This window comes from Papilio xuthus, unplaced genomic scaffold (genome assembly GCF_000836235.2).
Source record: "Papilio xuthus unplaced genomic scaffold, Pxut_1.1 DF828037.1, whole genome shotgun sequence".
Classification (NCBI taxonomy): domain Eukaryota; kingdom Metazoa; phylum Arthropoda; class Insecta; order Lepidoptera; family Papilionidae; genus Papilio; species Papilio xuthus.
The window spans coordinates 495,226-516,115 of record NW_013530612.1 but is presented as its reverse complement, the minus strand read 5'-3'; the positions used below and the strand labels follow the sequence as shown (position 1 = coordinate 516,115).

Below are 20,890 nucleotides of genomic sequence, written 5' to 3'. Positions count from 1 at the left end.
CCCGGTTTGTCAAAACAACGAATAACTCTAAAAATGTTTTTACTTATTGCTCACGAATACTGCACTATTTACGTATTTTGATTATATCACTATGTATAGTACATGTCCGTTGTAAAACACACACTAGATTTTGTTCACAAGTAACTAAAAAGTAATGAATATTAAATAAAAACTACGGAGCGAAAGTTATTGCGTCTAATCGCAAAGGCGCGCGCGAGTATTTTCTTTATTATATACAATTATTATTCACTAACTGTAGCCTGAGATTCCATCCGCGCGAAATAAAAGAAAAATTATCCCTTCCCCTTCCCATCCTTTATAGGAAGGGAAATTATAATAAAATTAAGACAAAACAGTTCGGAGCATTTAGTAATAATTGCTACTAATATTATAAATGCGAATGTTTAGATGTTTGTTAGAAGATATGTCCAGAACTGTATGGATCTCGCTGAAATTTGTCATACATATAGAACATAGTCTGGAAGAATCGCGCCGTCGGAGTCGCGTGCTTCAACTAGTATTTACATAAGGGAATAAAATGTATGATTAGAAATCCCACATCTTAATTGGTATCAAGATTTTTTTTTTACTAATAATTTTATAAATTCTACGTTTTAAACGATTTTTTTTAGAAATATTCGAAGGAACCTTGTCTATTATTTATACTAACTTGGTTCTGCGTGGTCGCACCAAAAGCACCAAAACTGGGCGTCGTTGTACCGAAAGTAGGTGCTTGAGTTGTCGATGCACCAAAAATACCTGTACCTAAAACAAAAAAAAACACAAATACATAATACAATGACAAAATATCAAAACACATAGATAAATATATATAAATAACTGTATAGAGCATTTCATTATAATTTAATGAAGTCATTAAAATCATTAAAATTTTAATGAAATAATTAAAATCATTAAAAATTTAATGAAATCATTAAAATCATAAAAATTGTAATGAAATAATTAAAATCATGAAAATTTTAATGATATCATTAAAATCATTAAATTTTAATAGGTAAAGTAGGTAAAGTTTTTATTATAGGTAATACAGATTAAACCAAGAAACAATAACTAACATAATAAAATTGCACATAACTAAGAAATTAATTTTAATGATATAATAAAATCATTAAAATTTTAATGTTAAGATTAAAATTTAACTAAAATGTGTGAACATCAATATATTTTACGTACACCGGGTTTTTTTTCTTTAACAAAGTCACGTCACTTTCATTATTTACAATTTTTTTTTAATATGAAACGAGTCTTATTACTTACCAGTTGTGCTTGTAGCTCCAAATGCAGGCTTATTACCAAATAATCCTGTAGATGTTGTTTGATTTTGTGTATTCCCACCAAACGCAAACGTATCTGTTGAATAATTACGTATTAAAGTAGGTTTCCACTGTCAATATACTTGTTTAGAAACATGTATTTCAAATGAGGTCAAACTGAATGAGGTTATGAGGATGTAGAAGCTGCATCATCAGATCAGCTCCGCGTCATCATATATTGTCACGTGATTTACACATATAAGTAACATTTCGAGCGTTCTTTTTCTTATAAATAAAAGATGGCAAGCGAAATTGGATTTTCCGGATGAGGAGATACATGGGAAGGGAAAATATTCTCCTTTCTGTGCATCCTCTCCTTCATCGATTAAAGGTAGACATCGCATCTGCAATTGCGTATATCTATAAGCAACGGTTGCTTAGATATTTTTTGCCACCTTAATATAAAAAAAAATGAGACCTATACTAAATAAAAGTTTGGGATAAAATTAAGGTAATAAAGTAAAGGATTTTCTTATTAAACATACTCGTCTGTCCAAAACCAGTAGAACCCAAAGAACCTCCACCGAAAAGAGGAGCGCTAGTTGTAGCAGGTTGACCAAAAGCTGAAAAAACGTTATATTACAATTTTTATATATATAAAATATAGTTGTCGCCCGCGACTACGTCCGCACAATTAAATTATAAGTAGTCGTCTACATGTATGTCAATTTTCATGAAGATCCGTTGTGCCGTTCTGGAGATACCTTCGAATCCATCCATCCATTCAGACATTCGCATTTTAGATTAGTAAGAAAGTAAAATTTCGTGTCACAATGTATGTTTGCGATAAACTCCAAAACTACTGAACTAATTTTTATCAAATTTTGAAAGTATCTGTAATTTAGTCCAATTTGGAAGATAGGTTAGTTTTTATCTCAATTATTTTTCTTTTTAGGGTTCCGTACCTCATAGGAAAAAAAACGGAACCCTTATAGCATCACTTTGTTGTCCGTCTGTCTGTCTGTCAAGACCCTTTTTCTCAAAAACGCATGAAGGGATCAAGCTGGTATTTTTTATTCCACGCGGACGGAGTCGCGGGAGGCAACATAATAAAGCATAAACCAACTTCTTTATATCAAAAAATCTTAGCAATCACAGCATATTTTTGAATAATTCACTTTATTATAAAAAGCTCTATACTTAAGTCACGCTGTAGGTTATATATTTTCACGCTATTACACTTAGGGAGTGAGTAAATTGAAAAAAAATCGTTATGTAAGAAAAGGACAAAAAATTGCAAGCCAATAGCATCAAACATGGTTGCCATGGTAACATGGCGAATGCCTCGTCTTACAGTGACAGTTAATTCTATATATATATATAAGTTGGAATCCACACCACAGCTACTATTAAAATCAACGCCAAAATGGCGTAAAACAAATAGGCACAAAATACTACATATTATAGCCAGTCCATTTATTAAGGATTGGTGAAAACACTTACTAGATCCACCAAACAATGGTTTGTTCTCAGTCGGCTGCTGGAAGCTGGAGAACATACCAGCTGACGCACCCTTACGACCCGCAGTATAGTCCTCCAGACGCAACTCTTCCAAAGATTTACCTTCATATTCCTAAAAAAAAAAACAAAAAAAAAGTATCCTATAACATGCCCGCATACAACAGCTACCTTCCAGTCAAAGTCCCGCCAAAATCTATCCACACGTTCCCGAGATTACATGGAACATAAACAAACTTACATCATCATCAGCTCACTATACGTCCCCACTGAGGGAGGACATAATTTGTACCAAATATAATATTTCTCGTCGATGGCTCAGGGGTTAAGCACCTGACTTGCAATCTGCAGGTTCGAATCCCACCATGTACCAATGTGTTTTTCCATTTCCTATTTACATATGTACATTTATCTTATGTTACGGTGATGGAAAACATCGTGATGGTGCACACATCTGAGAAATTCAAAGATATGTGTGAAGTCAACCCGCACTTGGCCAGCGTGGTTGACTATGACCTAATCACCCACAACTTAGGCTAGGCTTCGATCCCCCTCAGTGGGGACATATAGTGAGCTGATGATGATAATATTTCTTAATTACAGACAGAAACCCCAATTTTATTAAAAAAATTGCAAATAACATATATTGCATTTAAAAAAACACAAAAAATTTGCAAGTTTGCTTGCTAAAACTCTAAAATTAATGTAATATAGTTGAACCTGGATCAGCAAGAAATCTCTATAAGTCAGTCATTGTCCGGTCTAGACCTTCATAAGCAAGAAACTCTATACACGAGAATCGCGGTCCCTACTAACATATACCTATCTCTTTCTCTCTCTTTTCTCCCTCTCTATATCCCTCTCTCTTTTATCTTATTACATACCTTCATACAAGTAATGCAATGATGTTTGATATTAACATTCTGGGATGTACCCGACTTGACCACCATATCAGTGCCAACAACAGGATTGTACTTCACATGACCAGTTCCAGTCGGAGCTTGCTGTTGTCCAAATGCACCTGGAAAGTAAAGTAACAAGTGAAATACCAAAACTTACTATGACACTCAGGGGAAGAATATGACTGAGGGAACAGAGGGGTTTAGTGATACCCACTAAACTCCAACCAACTCCCATTCGGGTGAGAATCCTACATAACTACCGTGCCTTCCCCAAGGCACGGAGTATGCCTATAGCATTGCCATCAGACAAAAAAAAATGGGGAAGAATAATAATGAAATGACACCTCAATCGTTCAAATCGGTTAATTTGTTTACACTATAAGGTCTGAATGGACTTTATATAACTTACTAACATTATAAATGCGAATGTTTAGATGGATGGATGTTTCTTTGAAGGTATATCCAGAACGGCTGAACAGATGTTAATGAAATTTGGCACATATATACATAGTCTGGAAGAACACATAAGCTACTTATTTTGTTTTTAATTCCACGCCGACAGAGTCGCGTGAGACAGCTAGTCTTATAAATATGAATGTTTAGATGTATGTTCGTTAGAAGATATCTCCAGATCAACTGCATGGATCTCGATGAAATTTGGCATAGATGTAGAACATAGTAAGACATAATAAAATTTATTTAGTTAGGTTACTTACTCGCAGTATTATTGAATAGTCCACCACCACCTAAAGTGGTATTCTGTTGACCAAACAATCCAGTACTTGTTGACGGAGTGGAACCAAATAATCCAGTACCTGTTGTACCCGTTGCCGATGTATTACCAAAACCAAAACCTTAAAAAAAAATTATTAATTCTAACAGTTTTAACAGTGGTAGAGGCCAGCAATGTGGTGCAGTGTGTGACTCAAATTCAACACACACACAGCATACGGCTCAAGTCACATCTCATTACAACTACACTCTGATAAGTGTGTGTTGGAGGATTCAAATTACTCCATTCCCTTCCTACAAATTTCTTATATTGAATGGTATCTATACATCCCCACCGACTGAGTGTCTCGGAGTCTACCCTAAATGAGACTGTGATAGTGAATGCTGGTTCAGTGCAAGACTTCACACATTTGACTTTCTCAGATATTTGCAGCATCACTACGTTTTCCTTCACAGTAACAACATACGATAAATGTACATATGTAAAAACACATTGGTACATGATGGGATTCAAACCCAGGACCTGCAGATTACAAGTCAAGTGCTTTAACTCTCTTTTTTTTCATATATTCTTTTAACTATAAAATGAACATATTTTTGTCATAATAAAATTAGTCACAAACCTGCTGGCTTTGCCCCAAAAGCGGAATTATTCTGAGTATTGCCGAACAGACCGGTGGACTGGTTGTTACTGAAGAGACCTCCCGTAGATGTATTTGCTCCAAATCCAAAAGCACTTGATGTTGCACCGAAAGCTGGGGTCGAAGTTGATGCTGGGGAACTACCAAATAGGCCACCAGTGGTGTTGGTGGAGCCGAATAGACCTGAAAAGAAATTAACCTTAGTAGTCTATGTGTTCTTCCAGACTATGTTCTACACCTATGACATCTTTCAGCAAGATCCATGCTGCCATTCTGGATATTCTAACATTCTTTCTAACAAACATCCATCCATACATTTATATTTATAATATTAGTAAGATAACTTACCCCCACCAGTGGCGGGTTGCGGCGTGGCCGTTGCTCCAAATGCCGGAGGTGCACCGAACGCATTAGTTCCAGTTGTCGGCTTGAAACTACCGAACGATGGTGTTGTTGATGTACCTGTAGTAAAAAGTTTAAGAGGGTTACATGGGGAAGGGGGCGTTCTTACAGTGAAGGAAAACATCATGATGCTGCACATATCTGTGTAATTCAAAGATATGTGTGGAGTCAACCCGCACTAGGTCAGCATTCACTATGATCTAGTCACTCACTTAGGGTAGCCTCCGAACCCCTCATTGGGGACGTATAGTGACCCTCTATACGTGCCATAATGATGATAATATGTTTTTACACTTAAAGTCTCATCCATACTATTTTTCAATTCATAAATTTTTCCGAATAACTACAAGTATTATATTACCAAAAGCAGAAGTGCTTGCACCGAATGTCTGTTTCTGAAACATCCTGGTATCTTCTTATTGCTGTTAACAGAACTTATCCCTGGTCTTCCAGAAGCCAAATAACACTGCCTGTCAGGCACCCAACATCTTACATCTGAAAAGGTAGAGACTAAGTTAAAGTTACTTTAACAGTGGTAGAGCCCGCTTTAACATCTTCCCCCAAATTGTCTTAACCAGTACTATACTACAACCACACAGTAGGTATGCGTCAAGTGGAAGCAATTCTGCGAACAGTTAGATGAGTGTGCTTCCCGGAGGCTTAATTTAGTCCTCTTTTTCTTCCCACCCTTTTTCTTATAACAAAAGGATGGGAAATGGAAGTGGACTTTCCGGATGAGAGATACATAGAAAAGGAAAATATTTTCTTTCTGTGCATCCTTTCTTCAGTCGATTAAAGGTAGGCAATGCTTGTGCATTTGCATATATCTATGGGCAACGGTTACTTCGCTATTACAGTGATTTCAGGCGGTTGCTCGCTCATTTGCCACCTTAAGATATAAAAGAAATTAAATCATCAGAGTTCACAATTCCAACTACAGTATGATGAGTGTGGTACCGCATGCCAAATTCAGATAGAAACCATTATAAGCTAGAAAAATATTGGTTGGACCTCCTCATTTATCCAAGTTAGATTGTTTTAATTCTAATGACATTTTAATAACATTGTTTTTGATTTTACACACAAGTAATCCTCACCGGATTTCGGGTTAATATATATTTTGTAATATTTTCCTCAAGCATATGCAAAACTTTCTTACGGTATGAATATCTCATATATTTATAAATCAAGGTCAAAGTATGACATCATCGAAATTATTCAACTTTCTATCATTGCACAATATTTACAAATGTTATGTTTGTAAACAAAAGAAAATCACAACATAATAATTAATATCTTATACATAGGTCTACCATCCCTTGGACCTGTGATCAGTTCTAAGCCCACGTAATCAAAAGATACATGTATTTGTGCAGCTAATTTCTGCAAACTTTCAACACTTGCAAGGAAATCAAAACCCACAAAGTACTTCCCTTAAAGCTTAAAATTGGGTATAAAGTAATGTCTTATAGCACAGATAAAGGAAAAATTGTGAAAACCATAAGTTTTAACCTGTAGGCATACCAAGTTTTGTATCAAATACTTGGTGCACTTGTCTGACTCGTACTTGGCCTTTTCAGGTTGCAAATGAGCAATGGCCACCTGAATACACTGTTATAGCAAAGTGACCATTGCTTATAGACATCTACAATTGCAGAGCCGTGGTTAATCTATGGAGGAGGAGACACACAGAAAGAGGATATTACCCCTTTCCTATATGTCCCCGCCATCTCCAAATCCATTCCCTTTCTTCATAAATAAATAGTCGAAAGAGAATGCGGATTGCAATAAGTTGTATGGACACACTCATCAGACAAAATGCAAAATTGCTTCCCGTTCTCACCTGTGATATGTATAGTTCTGTAATGCTTAAAATCTACAAAAAAGAGACACATAGAAATACATCCATTGCCTACAAAGGTAGAGGAGTGAATACAGATGATGGCTGATGGAGATGTATGAAGAAGTAAATACTGTGCCAACACTATATAAGGAAAATATCAGACTGATGGTGATTCATTGCTAAATTAGGCTTTGCTTTGTAAAAAGCAACAGAAGCAATAAAAGGTGCATTTTACATAGCAATTCAGTGAAATTTTACCCATATTTATAAACTTTACACAAAAAACGACTTGAGGTGATTCGTAATTTTAAAATACCTACATTAAATTGTAAAAATCTCTACGTGTCGAAAAACATAACAAAATGTTTTATTGCGTCGTTACAGATAATACAATGACGACGTTTTTGGCAACCAAAAAATTAAAATATATAACACCTTCATTTCATTAGGTACAACAATTTATACCAACGGAGTTTTGACGTTTAGTACTAAACTCACGAGGTAAGCACAGAATTTGGTTTACACATTGAAAGCCTTTTATTAGAAGCGAAATAAATAAGCATTTTAAGTAAATAGTAAAAATATATCAAATATTTTTAATAACGGTCAAATTAAAAAACAAAAATTGAAATTGAACCAATAACTGAGTTGCATCTTCCGTATGTAAATAACCGTATTATTTTATGAACTTACCACTTTAATACACAAAAAAGTACACCAAACTATTATAGACTGACAATTCACTTTAAATTTGAAATGAAAAGGAATTTTTTTGGTTATTTCACTATACACTTGGATGAAAGCAAAACGGTTTCAATTTTACAGTGCATCCAAATCGGCTTTCCATTGAAACTTTAGGAACAGATTATCAACATCGGCTTTATATCGTATTGCCAGACACAATTTGTTAAAACATGTTGAAAGTTTCTTAATGTTGCCATATCTACGACTCAAAAACTACTAAGTTACAACTACAAGTCGTTTCGTCTTTGATTTTGGGTCCTTTACACTTTCCTGTTATTTCTATTTTTCTCTTATTTATTTTCCAACCATAATTTATAGATTTTCTTGACATTTTAAAATACAAAGCAGAGTTTTCTCTAGTATTTTCTGCTATATAATTTATTTGTAAGCAACGATTGCGTCACTTATTACTAAAATTATGAAATTAAATACTACGACTACTTAAAGCAAAGAAAGGAAATTGGAAAATAATTGAGGTTTTTCGGCGACATCTATTACTTTAAAATGATATGCCGTAGCCCATGAGACGAAGCAAAAAATCCAACGTTATGTGTTATTAAACAACATTATGCAATCTTGAAAAATATCTTAGAAATGATCTTTGTCATCGTTATATAGATTTTTCCTCAAAACCCTTACCAAGTATATTGACCAATACTTAAATCTTAACCGATTTTACCAGACTGACAAGAGATTTACGTTTGCGCGTGAATTTAATTTTGTTATTATGTATTAGGGTTCATATGTGTCATTCGATTCATCGAATCACAGTCAAAGGATAGAAAATTGTTCAGTATCCAGTTGGGCGAAAAACCATTTAATAAATTAATACAGTTCATAAGTCGGAGAGGCAAAGTACTCTGGTACGTTTATTTATTTAGCTATATTATTTATATGAATTTAACAACAACTGTAACTATAGTGAAATCCTCTACAATCTGAAAACTAAAATAGGTAACGTGTCCAATGTTTCGAAATAAAAATAAAAGTTTTTATTTCTTTGTAATAAACATTTTACAACTAATATAAAATGTTTCTCATTCACTTGATGCTGATATTTTGTAAGTACCACATACGTAGTATTAACATCTTTTCAAATAGAAAAAAAATAATTTTACTAGAAACTACGATTGCCTTCGAAAATTCTCATAAACTTGCCTCCGTCCTTAAGTATCCCTTAAGAAGACTCCGTAAGTTGATATATAATACAGTGTTCGCGTAATTGTGAATTTATTGGGTAGAAGTTATTCCATTGCCTAAATATTGCACATTTTAACGCATATTTTTAAAAGATAAAACATTTTTTATTCAGATTGCCTAACAAAAAGCCATGCTGTCGTGTTACATTTAGATGGCTTGCTCGATGTAGGCAAGAAGTGGAACTATGAATTACAGCTCACGCAAGTAACTGATGGAAAATTCAAATTTGCCTTAGAAAGAAACTTGTCCCCTCAACCACTAACTACGAAAAGTGACATACAATATATCATACCAAACTTATTTAAAATCGGTAATATAAGGAATGGTATTGAGACCAACGACTTTGTTTCAAACAATGAAGAAGGGGCTAAAATAAACATATCACTTATTTTCGAAAATGGGGAAAAAGGTCCAGTGAAGAAGAAAAAAAATAGCAAAGCATCGTCCCATTTAAGACAGCGAGCAGAAATTATTAGTCCACGTAAAATTAAAGACGATGAATCAATTCAACGGTATATTCTTCATTTGTACAACCAAGCACTAATAGTTCTAGAAAATATTCAGGTAAGATTTGAGAACAAAATAAATAAACACAAGTTTCATAGAATAAAACAACTTTACAAAGAAAAACTCGAAGAACATGTCAATAAATTAGGTAACCAAACGCTTAGAACTAAATTAGGAACTCAAAAAGCGATTTTAAATACATTGAGCGTGTCAAATAGAATTATTACAAAAATATTTGACCATATGAACATGTTTTTAAAAGGTTCACTAAGAAATTCAAACTCAACTATCGATTCAATGCAAAAATTTCTAGATAAGGAACTTAATACGGAATTCATTCATCTTTGTAAACAATATAAAATATGTAGATCTCGCAGAACTTTTAGCGATTTATTAACACAAATGTTGACAATGATTTTAAAAACGGACAATCGGAAAATAAAACAGGCTTCCGATGCTTTGACCGAAGTACTGAAAGATGCGGTTTTTGTGAAAATAATGGATTGGGAATCACATAAACAATTTAAAGCTCTTATACGCAACTTGGAATATAAAAACGAAGAAGAGACGAAAATTGTTTTTTTAATCCTAAAAAATGTAATAGCAAATAGAAATCAGCCAATAAAAATTTATGGTGCTGAAAATATGAAATTAGTCAATAAAACGGTTGTGCTTCAGGCTATTTTAAATGAATTCGATAAAGTGATTTTTGGCGACCGTAATAATACTAAACAGTGGGATAATTTGTTACAAAAGCTGGAAGAATGGACAAATGCAAGTGAATACAGAAATATTATAACGCAAATTTGGACTGAATTAATTAGAATTATGGAAATTGGTGCAGAGAAAATGACAGAAGAGGTTGCACGTACAGTAAGGGAGAATATACGATTTGTTTTAGATTGAATGTAAAACAAATAAAATCATCCTTAATCACAACTTTTAAATTGTATAAGAACAAGTTTTTTTAAAATTCTTATTCAACTCTTTCCTGCCCTCATCCTCTGTTAATTTTTTTAACCTATTGCATCTATTTCACGAATTTATGTGATTTATTTTACTTAACTCTGTAGTTGTAGATGTTGCCCCCACACTGTAGATGTTGAATCTTACAATATTAAAGGAGATGGTGACGCCTTCAAGACTCTCATGACAGGAATGCTGTATTTTTGGTCAGTCTTTACATTAGTTGATATATATCTATGAAAATATATTAAATACAATAATCAATTTGTTGTTGTAAAGTTAGGTTTGATGTCTTTAATCTCTGTTACACTTTACAATTTTTTTTAATTTCCGCTAAACTTAAAATTACCAAATACTACCAATTTGTTACCCACTCGAAAAAACAACTATTTAATCTGTACCAATTGTTTTAGACTGCCCTTTTCTATTGCTCTTTGATAAGTGACAACACCAATCACAAAACGTTTTTTGCTTTTGATAATGGCGGAAAAGCGGCTACATTGTTTAGTGCATATGCGTTTTTAACACTATTTACGAAATTATAATTAAAAATGAGTCGGTTTAGGATTTCTAAAATCGAAGAGAAGATAGCTTACGAGATTTTTCGATCATGTCGTCTCTGTGGGGCTGGTGCTGGCTACAAAATGCCGATAGTTCAGAATGTCGACTTAGATGGAGATGTACCACTTACCCAAAAAATACGGGAATGTGTACAAATAGAGGTGAAGTGTTCTAATATGAAACTACTCTACCTTCTACTGTTTTCAGTATTTTTATTTATACCAAAGTCCAAACACAAATTAATGATTGTTTCTATATTGTAACATTTATTCCCATATCGTCATATTTTCTTTATATGTAATTCTCAAATTGATAATATAAACATTATTCATAGTTTTTTATTACACCAATATGTTTTGAATTAGATTTAGTTTAGTTTATCAAATAGGTTAACTAGTTTCCCTCCATTTTAGTACTCTTAATACTGAGGTCGAATTGTTTACAGGTACACCAAGAAGATAAAATGCCACCTTTAATTTGTGAGTTGTGCGTCGACAAAGTGAATGATTTTTATGAGTTCTCTGAGATGTGTAAACAAACAAATATGAAGACTAGATTACGGCTCGGTTTACCTCCACAGACCATGCCTAGAGGAGCGGTAAGTAAACAAATGTCGATATATTCAACTTTGTCACTAAACGTGATTAAATCAGTATTGAATCGGTTCAAAAGCTGCAAAATGCGTGGAAACGGAAAATATTTTCTTCCTATGCATCCTATTTTCCAGAAAGTCCACTTCCACTTCCTATTCTTTCCTTATAAGAAAAAAGGTGGGAAGGGAAAGAGGACTAAATTAGGCCTCTGGGACACACACTCATAAAAGGGAAAATATTTTCTTCCTGTGCATCCTCTCTTCCGTCGATTAAAGGTAGACAACGCATATGCAATTGCGTATATCTATGGGCAACAGTCACTTTGCTATTTCAGCGATTTCAGGTGGCCACTCGCTCGTTTGCCACCTTATTACATATAAAAAAAAACATGTCTAAATATGTTAATTAATACTTTATATGTATGTAATTTCAGCCAAATGCCGATGACTGCATCTTAGGCGTTACGGAAACTATATTTTCTACTGAGGATTCAAATGAGTCTATCGTAAAGCATAAACAAGTAAAACTGAGTAAATCAAAGAAAGAAACATCTGATAAAGTTAAGGTAAGGAATTTTCACGAAATTGAAATAATAATAGCTCAATAAGTTAATGTACAGGCAACCAATACTGATCATGGGTTTGAATCTCGCTTTTCGCTTATTGTGAAGTACATTGTAACACAGCTTTCCTAGAATTAATACAAGAAGTAATTATTATCTTATTTATTTATTCCTGACTTTTCCTGATATTTATCTTATATATAAAATTCTCGTGTCACAATTTTCGTTCCCATACTCCTCGTAAACGGCTTGACCGATTCTCATGAAATTTTGTGAGCATATTGAGTAGCTCTGAGAATCGGACAACATCTATTTTCCATCCCGCGCGGACGGAATCGTAGGCGACAGCTAGTATGTTATATAACCCTCTATCTATTATATGTTATTCTCTCCTGTCCCGCTGAGTTGCCTGGAAGAGATCGCTTGCAGTGATAAGGCCACCCTTGCTTTGTAAATTATTTGTCTTGATTTTTTTATCTATTATAATAGCATTAAGAGTTAATAAATAAATAAGAAATATTAAAAATGTACTAATATTAAACATAATTTCCCTCGTTATTTCTATTTCCCCGATACTGTCCGTACATTAAAAAAAATGAGTAGCCCATGTGTTCTTCCAGACTATTTTCTACATCTATGCCAAATTACAGCAAGATCTGTTGAGCCGTTATGGAGATACTTTCTAATAAACATCCATCCAAACATTCAAAGTTACAATAGCTATCGCACGCAGCTCCGTCTGCGCAGAATTAAAAACTAAATGAGTAGTCTATGTGTTCTTCCAGACTATGTTCTACATGTATGACAAATTTAAGCAAGATTCGTTAAGCTGTTGCGGAGATACCTTCAAATAAACATCCATCCATCCAAACATTCGCATTTATAATATCAATAAGATACTAGCTTTAGCACGCGGTGTCGTCCGCTCGGAATTTAAAAAAAGAAAGTAACCTATATGTTCTTCTAGCATTTATAATATTAGTAAAATATCACTGTTTGTTTTCAGATGAAATCATCAGAGAATAACCGTAATTCTCGATCTATAAAATTAAGTCCGGAAGACAGTAGACGTGCAACACGTGGATCTACCAGCAGTCCTACAAACATCCTGACTTTGAGGAACAGGAATTCCAAGGATCAGAAGAATGTAGACCAGGTAAGACAACAAGATTTTCAATCTTGGTTTATTTACAAACAGTGGTAGAGCCCGCTTTAACATCTTCGCACGAATTGTCCCGGCTCGCTCAATGATATACCACGACCAAACAGAAGACAGGCTTCAAGTGGAAGCAATTCCAACTACAGTCTGATGAGTGTGCGTCCCGGAGGCCTAATTTAGTCCTCTTTCCCTTCCCATCCTTTTCTTTATAAGGAAAGAAGTGGAGTGGACTTTCCAGATGAGAGGATGCATGGGAAGGGAAAATATTTTCTTTCTGTGCATCCTCTCCTCCTTCAATTAAAGGTAGGCAACGCATATGCAATTGCGTATGTCTATGGGCAACGGTCACTTCGCTATTTCAGCGATTTTAGGTAACCGCTCGCTCGTTTACCACCTTATACATAAACAATATAGTAGCGTGATTTGTGAACACTAGCATGCAGCAAATCCTAACAGTAGCCACCCTCGACTCCGTCTGTGCGGAATAAAAAAACTTTGTAGTCTATGTGTTCTTCCAGACTATGTTCTACATCTATGATTAATTTCAGCTAATTCCATGCAGTAGTTCTGGAGATATCTTCTAACAAACATCTAAACATTCATATTTATAATATTAGTAAGATTAGATACTTTTTTCAAATTATATGGTTTTTTCCACAGAACAAGAAAAAATCCTCGGAACCTTTGAAATCGATTTTAAAGAAGGAGAAAATTAAAGTAAGTAATAAATTTGATAAAATAAATTAACTAGCTGTCGCACGCGATTCGGTCTGTGTGGAATGGAAACTTAATTAGTGCCCGACAATTATTAGAATTTTTCTCACCTTTGAAACCTTCTTTAAAGCTCCAGGAATATTTCAAGACCAAGATAGGATAAATCTGTTTAGCCGTTCTCTAGTTTTAGCGAGACTAACGAACAGTAATTGATTTTTATATATATATATATACACATATAGATAGATAATAAATTTTTTCTTATGAAAACTTTGTTAACAAGACATAAGGCAGGAAAATTTACTATGAACGATTAAAAAAAAAGATGTTTTAGATATGTTCATCCCACGCGGACGGAGTCGCGGGCGATAGCTAGTCTTATATATTAGTCTGCAGTCATGAAAAAATTAAATTTTCCAGGAAGAAGATATTTTAGTGACACCAAAATCTAAAAGGGGAAGAGAAAGAGAATTAAGAAATGACCTACCAGTGAAAAGAGTCAAGTAAGTGTATAGTACACTAGCTTATAGAATTAAAAAAAATCTTACTAATAATACAAATGCGAGTGTTTAGATGTATGTTTATTAGAAGTTATCTCCAGAACAGCTGCACGGATCTGGCTGAAATTTGTAATACATATAGAACATAGTCTGAAAGAACACATAGGCTACTTATTAAGTTTTTTTATAATCCCATGTGGACGGAGTCACGGGCGATAGCTAGTCTAGTAATAAATACAGTCTACGTCATTTGGAGTTAGTGTAGCTGTATTTTGAAGTTTCAAAGAATATTCAATGCAAACAATCATATCTTTGTTATTTATTCATGAGTAATTCCCTTTTAATAGAAATAAAACCGGTAGCATTGTATGGCAATGATGTTTCTCCATTTATTTGAATCTATCTCTAGCCCGCGTCTCCGTCTGCGTGGATTTAAAAAAAAACTTAATGAAGTAGCCTATGTGTTCTTCCGGACTATGTTCTATATTTATGACAAATTTCAACAAGATCTATACAGCCGTTCTGAAGATATTTCTGAACAAACATTCATCTGTATATTCAAATTTATAATATTAGTAATTAAATTTACATTTATGTTTTTTTTTTCACAGGATAGAAGTCTCACCGAGTACATCCAGGTCAACTAGAACATCCAAATCTCCTACCAGGTCTAGGACCAGGTCTCCTCCCAAAACAAGTACCAGGTCTCCGGATACAGATGACCTGGTGTGCAAAGTGTGTAAACGAACGTTCCTTGCTAAGTGTGCCTTTGTTAATCATATGAAAGTACATCAAAATGATATTAAGTAAGTATTTATCTGTAGTTTTTTTTTCATTATTAGAAGTTTTTTTTGTTAATTTAGTAATAATTCTTGTCTATAAAGCTCTAGGCTTTTAGTCTAATTCATCACCATCAGCTCTAAGTCCCCACTGAGGGTAGAGTGTACCCTAAGTGAGAGTATGTGATAGTGAATGCTGGTCCAGTGCAAGACTTCACACATTTGACTTTATCAGATATGTGCAGCATCACGATGTTTTCCTTCACCGTAACATAAGATAAATGTACATATGTAATAACATATTGGTACATGACGGGATTCAAACTCAGGACCTGCAGACAAGTCTTGTGTTTAAACCCCTGAGCCACCGACACTCTAATAAGTATACGAATGACGGGATTCGAACTCTCGATTACGTGATGGGAAATCCGTACCCTTAACCATTAGGCTATTGGTGCTTTCAATTTAATTCAAAAGGTGTTTAAGCTTGTTTAAGTCTTGGTTAGTTCGCCTTTTTTTATTTTAGTTAGCTCTTTTAATTAACAAAAATATACTAAAAGCTTATTTTTTAAGTTTGTATCAAATAAAAAAAAGAAATGTTTTTTTTTTTATTTCAAGTTTATCTGATGTATTGACTCATACAAAAATTTCTATTATCAAAATATTTTTTTTTTTACATTTGTTTCGTTTTTTCTACAAAATGGATACTTATTTCTTATAATAAAATTATTTAAAATCATGATTTTTCAGGAATTCAAGAAATAAAAGGTCTCCGCCAGTTCCAGAAACTAAATCCAAAGATAGAAGAGAAAAAGTACATGCTAGAGGTAAATAGTAAATTGTATAAGTATTACTAGTTTTTACCCGCGACTCTGTCCGTGCGGAATAACAAAAAACTTAATAAGTAGTCTATGTGTTTCAGACTATGTTCTATATGTATGACAAATTTCATCAAGATTTATGTAGGCGTTCTGGAGATATCTTTTAACATTCATCCATATTATATCTTATATCTTTAAAAGAGCAATTCTTGTATATATATATATAGGAATCTCGGCTCCAACGATTTTCATAAAATTTAGTATATAGGTGGTTTCGGGGGCGATAAATCGATCTAGTTTGGAATCATTTTTAGATAATGTCATTTTATTCGTGTTTTATCGATAATCAACTTAAACATAAACTTTACTTTTTCTATCGATAAGATCAAAAAATATTATTCATATTTCATCATTTTATTAGTAATTCCTACTTAAATATAATTTCCATAAAACACAATTTAAAAAAAAAATACCGGTCATCCAGATTTTCTTTCTATATGATTTGATTTCTGTATTTGATGTATGGATGCTTCTTAGAAGATATCTTCAGCTGCATGGATCTTAATGAAATTTGACACAGATGTAGAACATAGTATGGAAGAACACATAGGATACTAAGTTTTATTTAAATTCCGTACAGAGTCACGTGCGACAGCTAGTAATAACGCCATCTATCTTTTAATAAAATTCAAAAATATTGCATAGCGCCATCTATAACTGTATATAAACATTTTTCAGGTAAAAACGATACTAAACATAAAGAAACACACAATTGTCCTTGCGGCAGAGAGTACTTGGCAATGAAGAACCTTCGCAGACATCAGATGACGTGCAAGGGAAAGAAACAGGGTAAAGATAAATACTTTGAAATCCGACACAGTGCCGGTGTACTGGCGCAGTAGCCTAACTAAAATATCAACGTTTATGTCCCCTCACTACATCTGGCACTTGACTTTGTAACGAAAGCGCGATATTCGCGCCAAAAGATTCTAACTAATAATGTCTAAAAGTAGTCAAAAAAAAAGACTGACTTAGGTTTTCAGTCTTTTTTTCCTTCACACTCTTTACTTATAAGGAAAGTATGGAAAAGGGAGTGGATTTGTTGATTGGGATACACAGAAAGAGGATATTTCCTCTTCCTATGCGTCCCCTCCCCTGTCGATTAAAGGTATGCAACTCATCTGCAATATGTCTGTCTGTGTGTGTGTGTGACATATTTTTGAACTATTCCCTCTTATATTATTATTTTTAATAATAAAATAATGTCATATTCAAATTGAAAATAAATATTTTCTTTCAGATTTATCAATAGATCCACTATTAATGTCAAAAATACGACCATTACAAATAAGAGTAGCGAGATGTGATCCAATATTGAACAAGAAATATTCTATATCTGAAGTACCACAGGTAAATAACTTTATATAATATATTAACTGTAGCCCGCGATTCTGTTCGCGTGATATTAAAAAAAACATAATTAGTAGTCTATGTGTTCTTCCAGACTATGTTCTATATAGGATGTCCCAAAATGTTACGTACATAGGAAGGGGGATGATAGGGGTGGTCACAAGGGTCACCAGAAAAATTAAATAAAAATAAAAGTTGTATTGTTTTTTTTATTTCATATTGATAAAGGGTTATTGACGATAACATAATAGCTTTTTTTTTAAATATAGCAATATTTGTAGGTCATCGGTTACAAAATTGACCCAGAAGGTGTAAAATTTTTAAGTTTTTAAAAAATGCCATTTTTTTTTAATACCCAGAGGGGAATTTTTATTGTATTTTTCTGGTGACCCTTGTGACCACACCTATCATCCCCCTTACTATGTACGTAACCTTTTGGGACACTTGTATGTATGACAAATTTCATCGAGATCCGTTCAGTCGTTCTGGAGATACCATACATCTAAATATTTTCATTTATAATATTAGTAGAATTACCTGCACTTTGGAGTTGTTATGATGAGGCTGAAAACCAGAACGGTCTTTACAGATAATTTGGAATAATCAGCTGAATTTCCCATTTGCCAAGAATTTTTTCTTCTCTTGTAAATGCAATTAATTTTGTATTTTTTTTGTTAATTTATATAATATGATTGTTTACAGGTATTTGGTTTAGATAAAAACTGCACATATCCATATTTAAGAATAAAAACTGAACCGAACACAGGTCGGGATGCCATGGTACGTATTGAAGATGAAATTAAAGACGTACTTTACGAAGCGGATTATATACATTGGGATTCGGATACTAGTACCGATGAAGAAAATGAAACATTTATAAAGAAAAGGAAAGTTTCAAGCCTTTCAACGCTCTGTTTAAAGACTATATTCTCACCTAGATACTTAGGCAGAGTCCGAAGGAAGAGAAGAAAGGTTAAAACTGAAATAATGACGGAAAATCTAGACCAAAATCAAGATATTTTTGATGATGTTGATAGTTTTGATGATGTACATGATTTGGAAAGGATAAATGATTCTAGTTTCGATCAACTTTTTGGTAATGATTTTAAGAAAATAGCCTCCGATGTAGAAGATAACGATAAAGAAGATATTGTAAATAAAGAAGGAAACAGTAGTAAAGAAGATAATAATCTAAAAGAAAATGTAAATAGTGATAAAGATGTTATTAAAGAAAACAATGACAACGAAATTAGTAAGGAAGAAAATTGTGACAAGGAAATTAGTAAAGAAAATAGTGACATGGAAATTTGCAAAGATAACAGTGACAAGGATATTTGTAATGAAAACAGTGACAAGGAAATTAGTGGAGAAAACAGTAACAAGGAAATTAGTGGAGAAAACAGTGACAAGGAAATTAGTGGAAAAAACAGTGACAAAGAAATTAGTGGAGAAAACAGTGACAAGGAAATTAGTGGAAAAAACAGTGACAAAGAAATTAGTGGAGAAAACAGTGACAAGGAAATTAGTAAGGAAAACAGTGACAATGAAATTAGTAAAGAAGAAAACAGTGATAAAGAAGTAAGTCTAAAGAAAGAAGAAAATGAAAAGCATAAAGAAAAAAATCAAGATGATAATATAAATAAAGAAGAAAAGAGAAATAATACAAAAGAAAATAGCAGCAACAAAGATGGTATAAATTTAAAAGATAAAGATGAAAGGGAACTAACGGAAAGATTAATTGAAAGTAATACAAGGAAAGATATTATAAGTGATATATTGAATATTCCAGATTTAACATTAAATGTGAATTCTAATGAAGATAAAATAGATTTATCCGAAGTTATTCATAAAACAGATTCAAATAAAATAAATCAAATGGAAGTGAAAAATGCGACAATTAAACATGCAAATATTAATTTAATTCTACAAGATATGGAAGAATCGAAATGTCTAGAATTAAATAAAGATTCAATTGATTCAGATATACCAGTAGATATAAAAGAAGATGAATTAATAGATTTGCTACCAAATAAAGAGGAATTGATCACTGAAAACGATCTGTTAGGTGAAAGAAATCTAGATAATGAAAGTATAGATAATATATTTGAAGTAAAAGATTTGAATACAGATAAAAAAGATTTAAAAAATAATAAAACAGAAAATATCGCTGATAATATTATGAAGGATATTATTAATAAAGTTAATAATGATATAAATAGCGGAGATTATTTAGTTAATGGTAGGAAGAACTATGAAGAAAATGTATTGGACGATCAAAGATTGATGGATGAGCTGGATGCACAGATCGGTGAAGATATAATGGAGAAGCATTTAAGTTTAGATGATTTTAGTGAAGTTGAAGAATTTTGATTCATGCAACACTAACCGTGGGATTCTGAGAGCTAAATACCCATATACATCATCAGTTCACTATAAATCCCCAATGAGTGTCTTGTACCTTAAGTGAGAGTATGTGATAGTGAATGCAGGTCCAGTGCAAGACTTCACACATTTGACTTTCTCAGATATGTCCAGCATCGCGATGTTTTCCTTCATCGTAACGTAAGATAAATGTACATATGTAAAAACACATTGATATGTCGGGATTCGAACCTAAGAACTGCAGATTGCAAGTCAAGTGCTTGACTCCTTAGCTACCGACGCTCATACCCATATTACTTTTTACTAATATAAATGCGAGTGTTAAGATGTTTGTTAGAAGATATCTCCGGAATACTTCAACGGATCTTGATGAAATTTAGCATAAATATAGAACATAGTCTGAAGGTATTATCTTCTTCCAGACTATGTTCTACATCTATGACAAATTTCAGCTAAATCCGTTCAGCCATTCTGGAAATATTTGATAACAAACATCCATACATCTAAACATTCGCATTTATAATATTAGTAAGATAAGTAAACTAAAATATTGGTCTTATAAACCAATGGTGGAAATATGACAACTAGAGTTGTTTAAATCAACTCTTAATCTTCAACAAACATAAAGTCACAGACTTAAACCATTGAGTTATGACTCAATAAGAAAATTTACAATCCAA

At 33.2% G+C, this 20,890-nt stretch overlaps 2 protein-coding genes across 2 annotated transcripts in view; one reads left to right on the top strand and one right to left on the bottom strand.

The window, feature by feature from the left end:
- The window catches only part of Nup98-96 (nuclear pore complex protein Nup98-96), a 36,636-nt gene extending 28,452 nt beyond the window's left edge, over positions 1-8,184 (bottom strand). The window contains exons 1-10 of the mRNA XM_013307827.1: positions 8,006-8,184; positions 5,831-5,964; positions 5,416-5,529; positions 5,050-5,250; positions 4,411-4,548; positions 3,677-3,813; positions 2,778-2,907; positions 1,820-1,897; positions 1,279-1,371; positions 671-765 (exon numbers count right to left, since the gene is read on the bottom strand). Coding sequence (XP_013163281.1) covers positions 671-765; positions 1,279-1,371; positions 1,820-1,897; positions 2,778-2,907; positions 3,677-3,813; positions 4,411-4,548; positions 5,050-5,250; positions 5,416-5,529; positions 5,831-5,873 — 1,029 coding nt within the window. The 5' untranslated portion in view covers positions 5,874-5,964; positions 8,006-8,184. The remainder of the gene's footprint in view (positions 1-670; positions 766-1,278; positions 1,372-1,819; positions 1,898-2,777; positions 2,908-3,676; positions 3,814-4,410; positions 4,549-5,049; positions 5,251-5,415; positions 5,530-5,830; positions 5,965-8,005) is intronic.
- Positions 8,185-11,165: 2,981 nt separating this feature from the next.
- Positions 11,166-20,198, top strand: LOC106114564 (uncharacterized protein MAL13P1.304). The gene is made up of 13 exons (XM_013307826.1): positions 11,166-11,451; positions 11,736-11,888; positions 12,317-12,448; positions 13,452-13,601; positions 14,265-14,321; positions 14,739-14,821; positions 15,430-15,624; positions 16,348-16,424; positions 17,157-17,267; positions 17,719-17,828; positions 18,531-19,130; positions 19,185-19,435; positions 20,048-20,198. The coding sequence occupies exons 1-13, from the start codon at positions 11,281-11,283 to the stop codon at positions 20,196-20,198; spliced, it is 2,241 nt and encodes a 746-aa protein (XP_013163280.1). The 5' UTR covers positions 11,166-11,280.
- Positions 20,199-20,890: the final 692 nt, after the last annotated feature.

Bases quoted from the DNA above. Each gene is read 5' to 3' on its own strand.
- LOC106114564 (XM_013307826.1), top strand. From the start codon at position 11,281: ATGAGTCGGTTTAGGATTTCTAAAATCGAAGAGAAGATAGCTTACGAG. The intron at 13,602-14,264 runs GTAAGACAACAA...TTTTTTCCACAG, and splicing joins ATCAGAAGAATGTAGACCAG to AACAAGAAAAAATCCTCGGA. The intron at 17,268-17,718 runs GTAAAGATAAAT...ATTTTCTTTCAG, and splicing joins GTGCAAGGGAAAGAAACAGG to ATTTATCAATAGATCCACTA.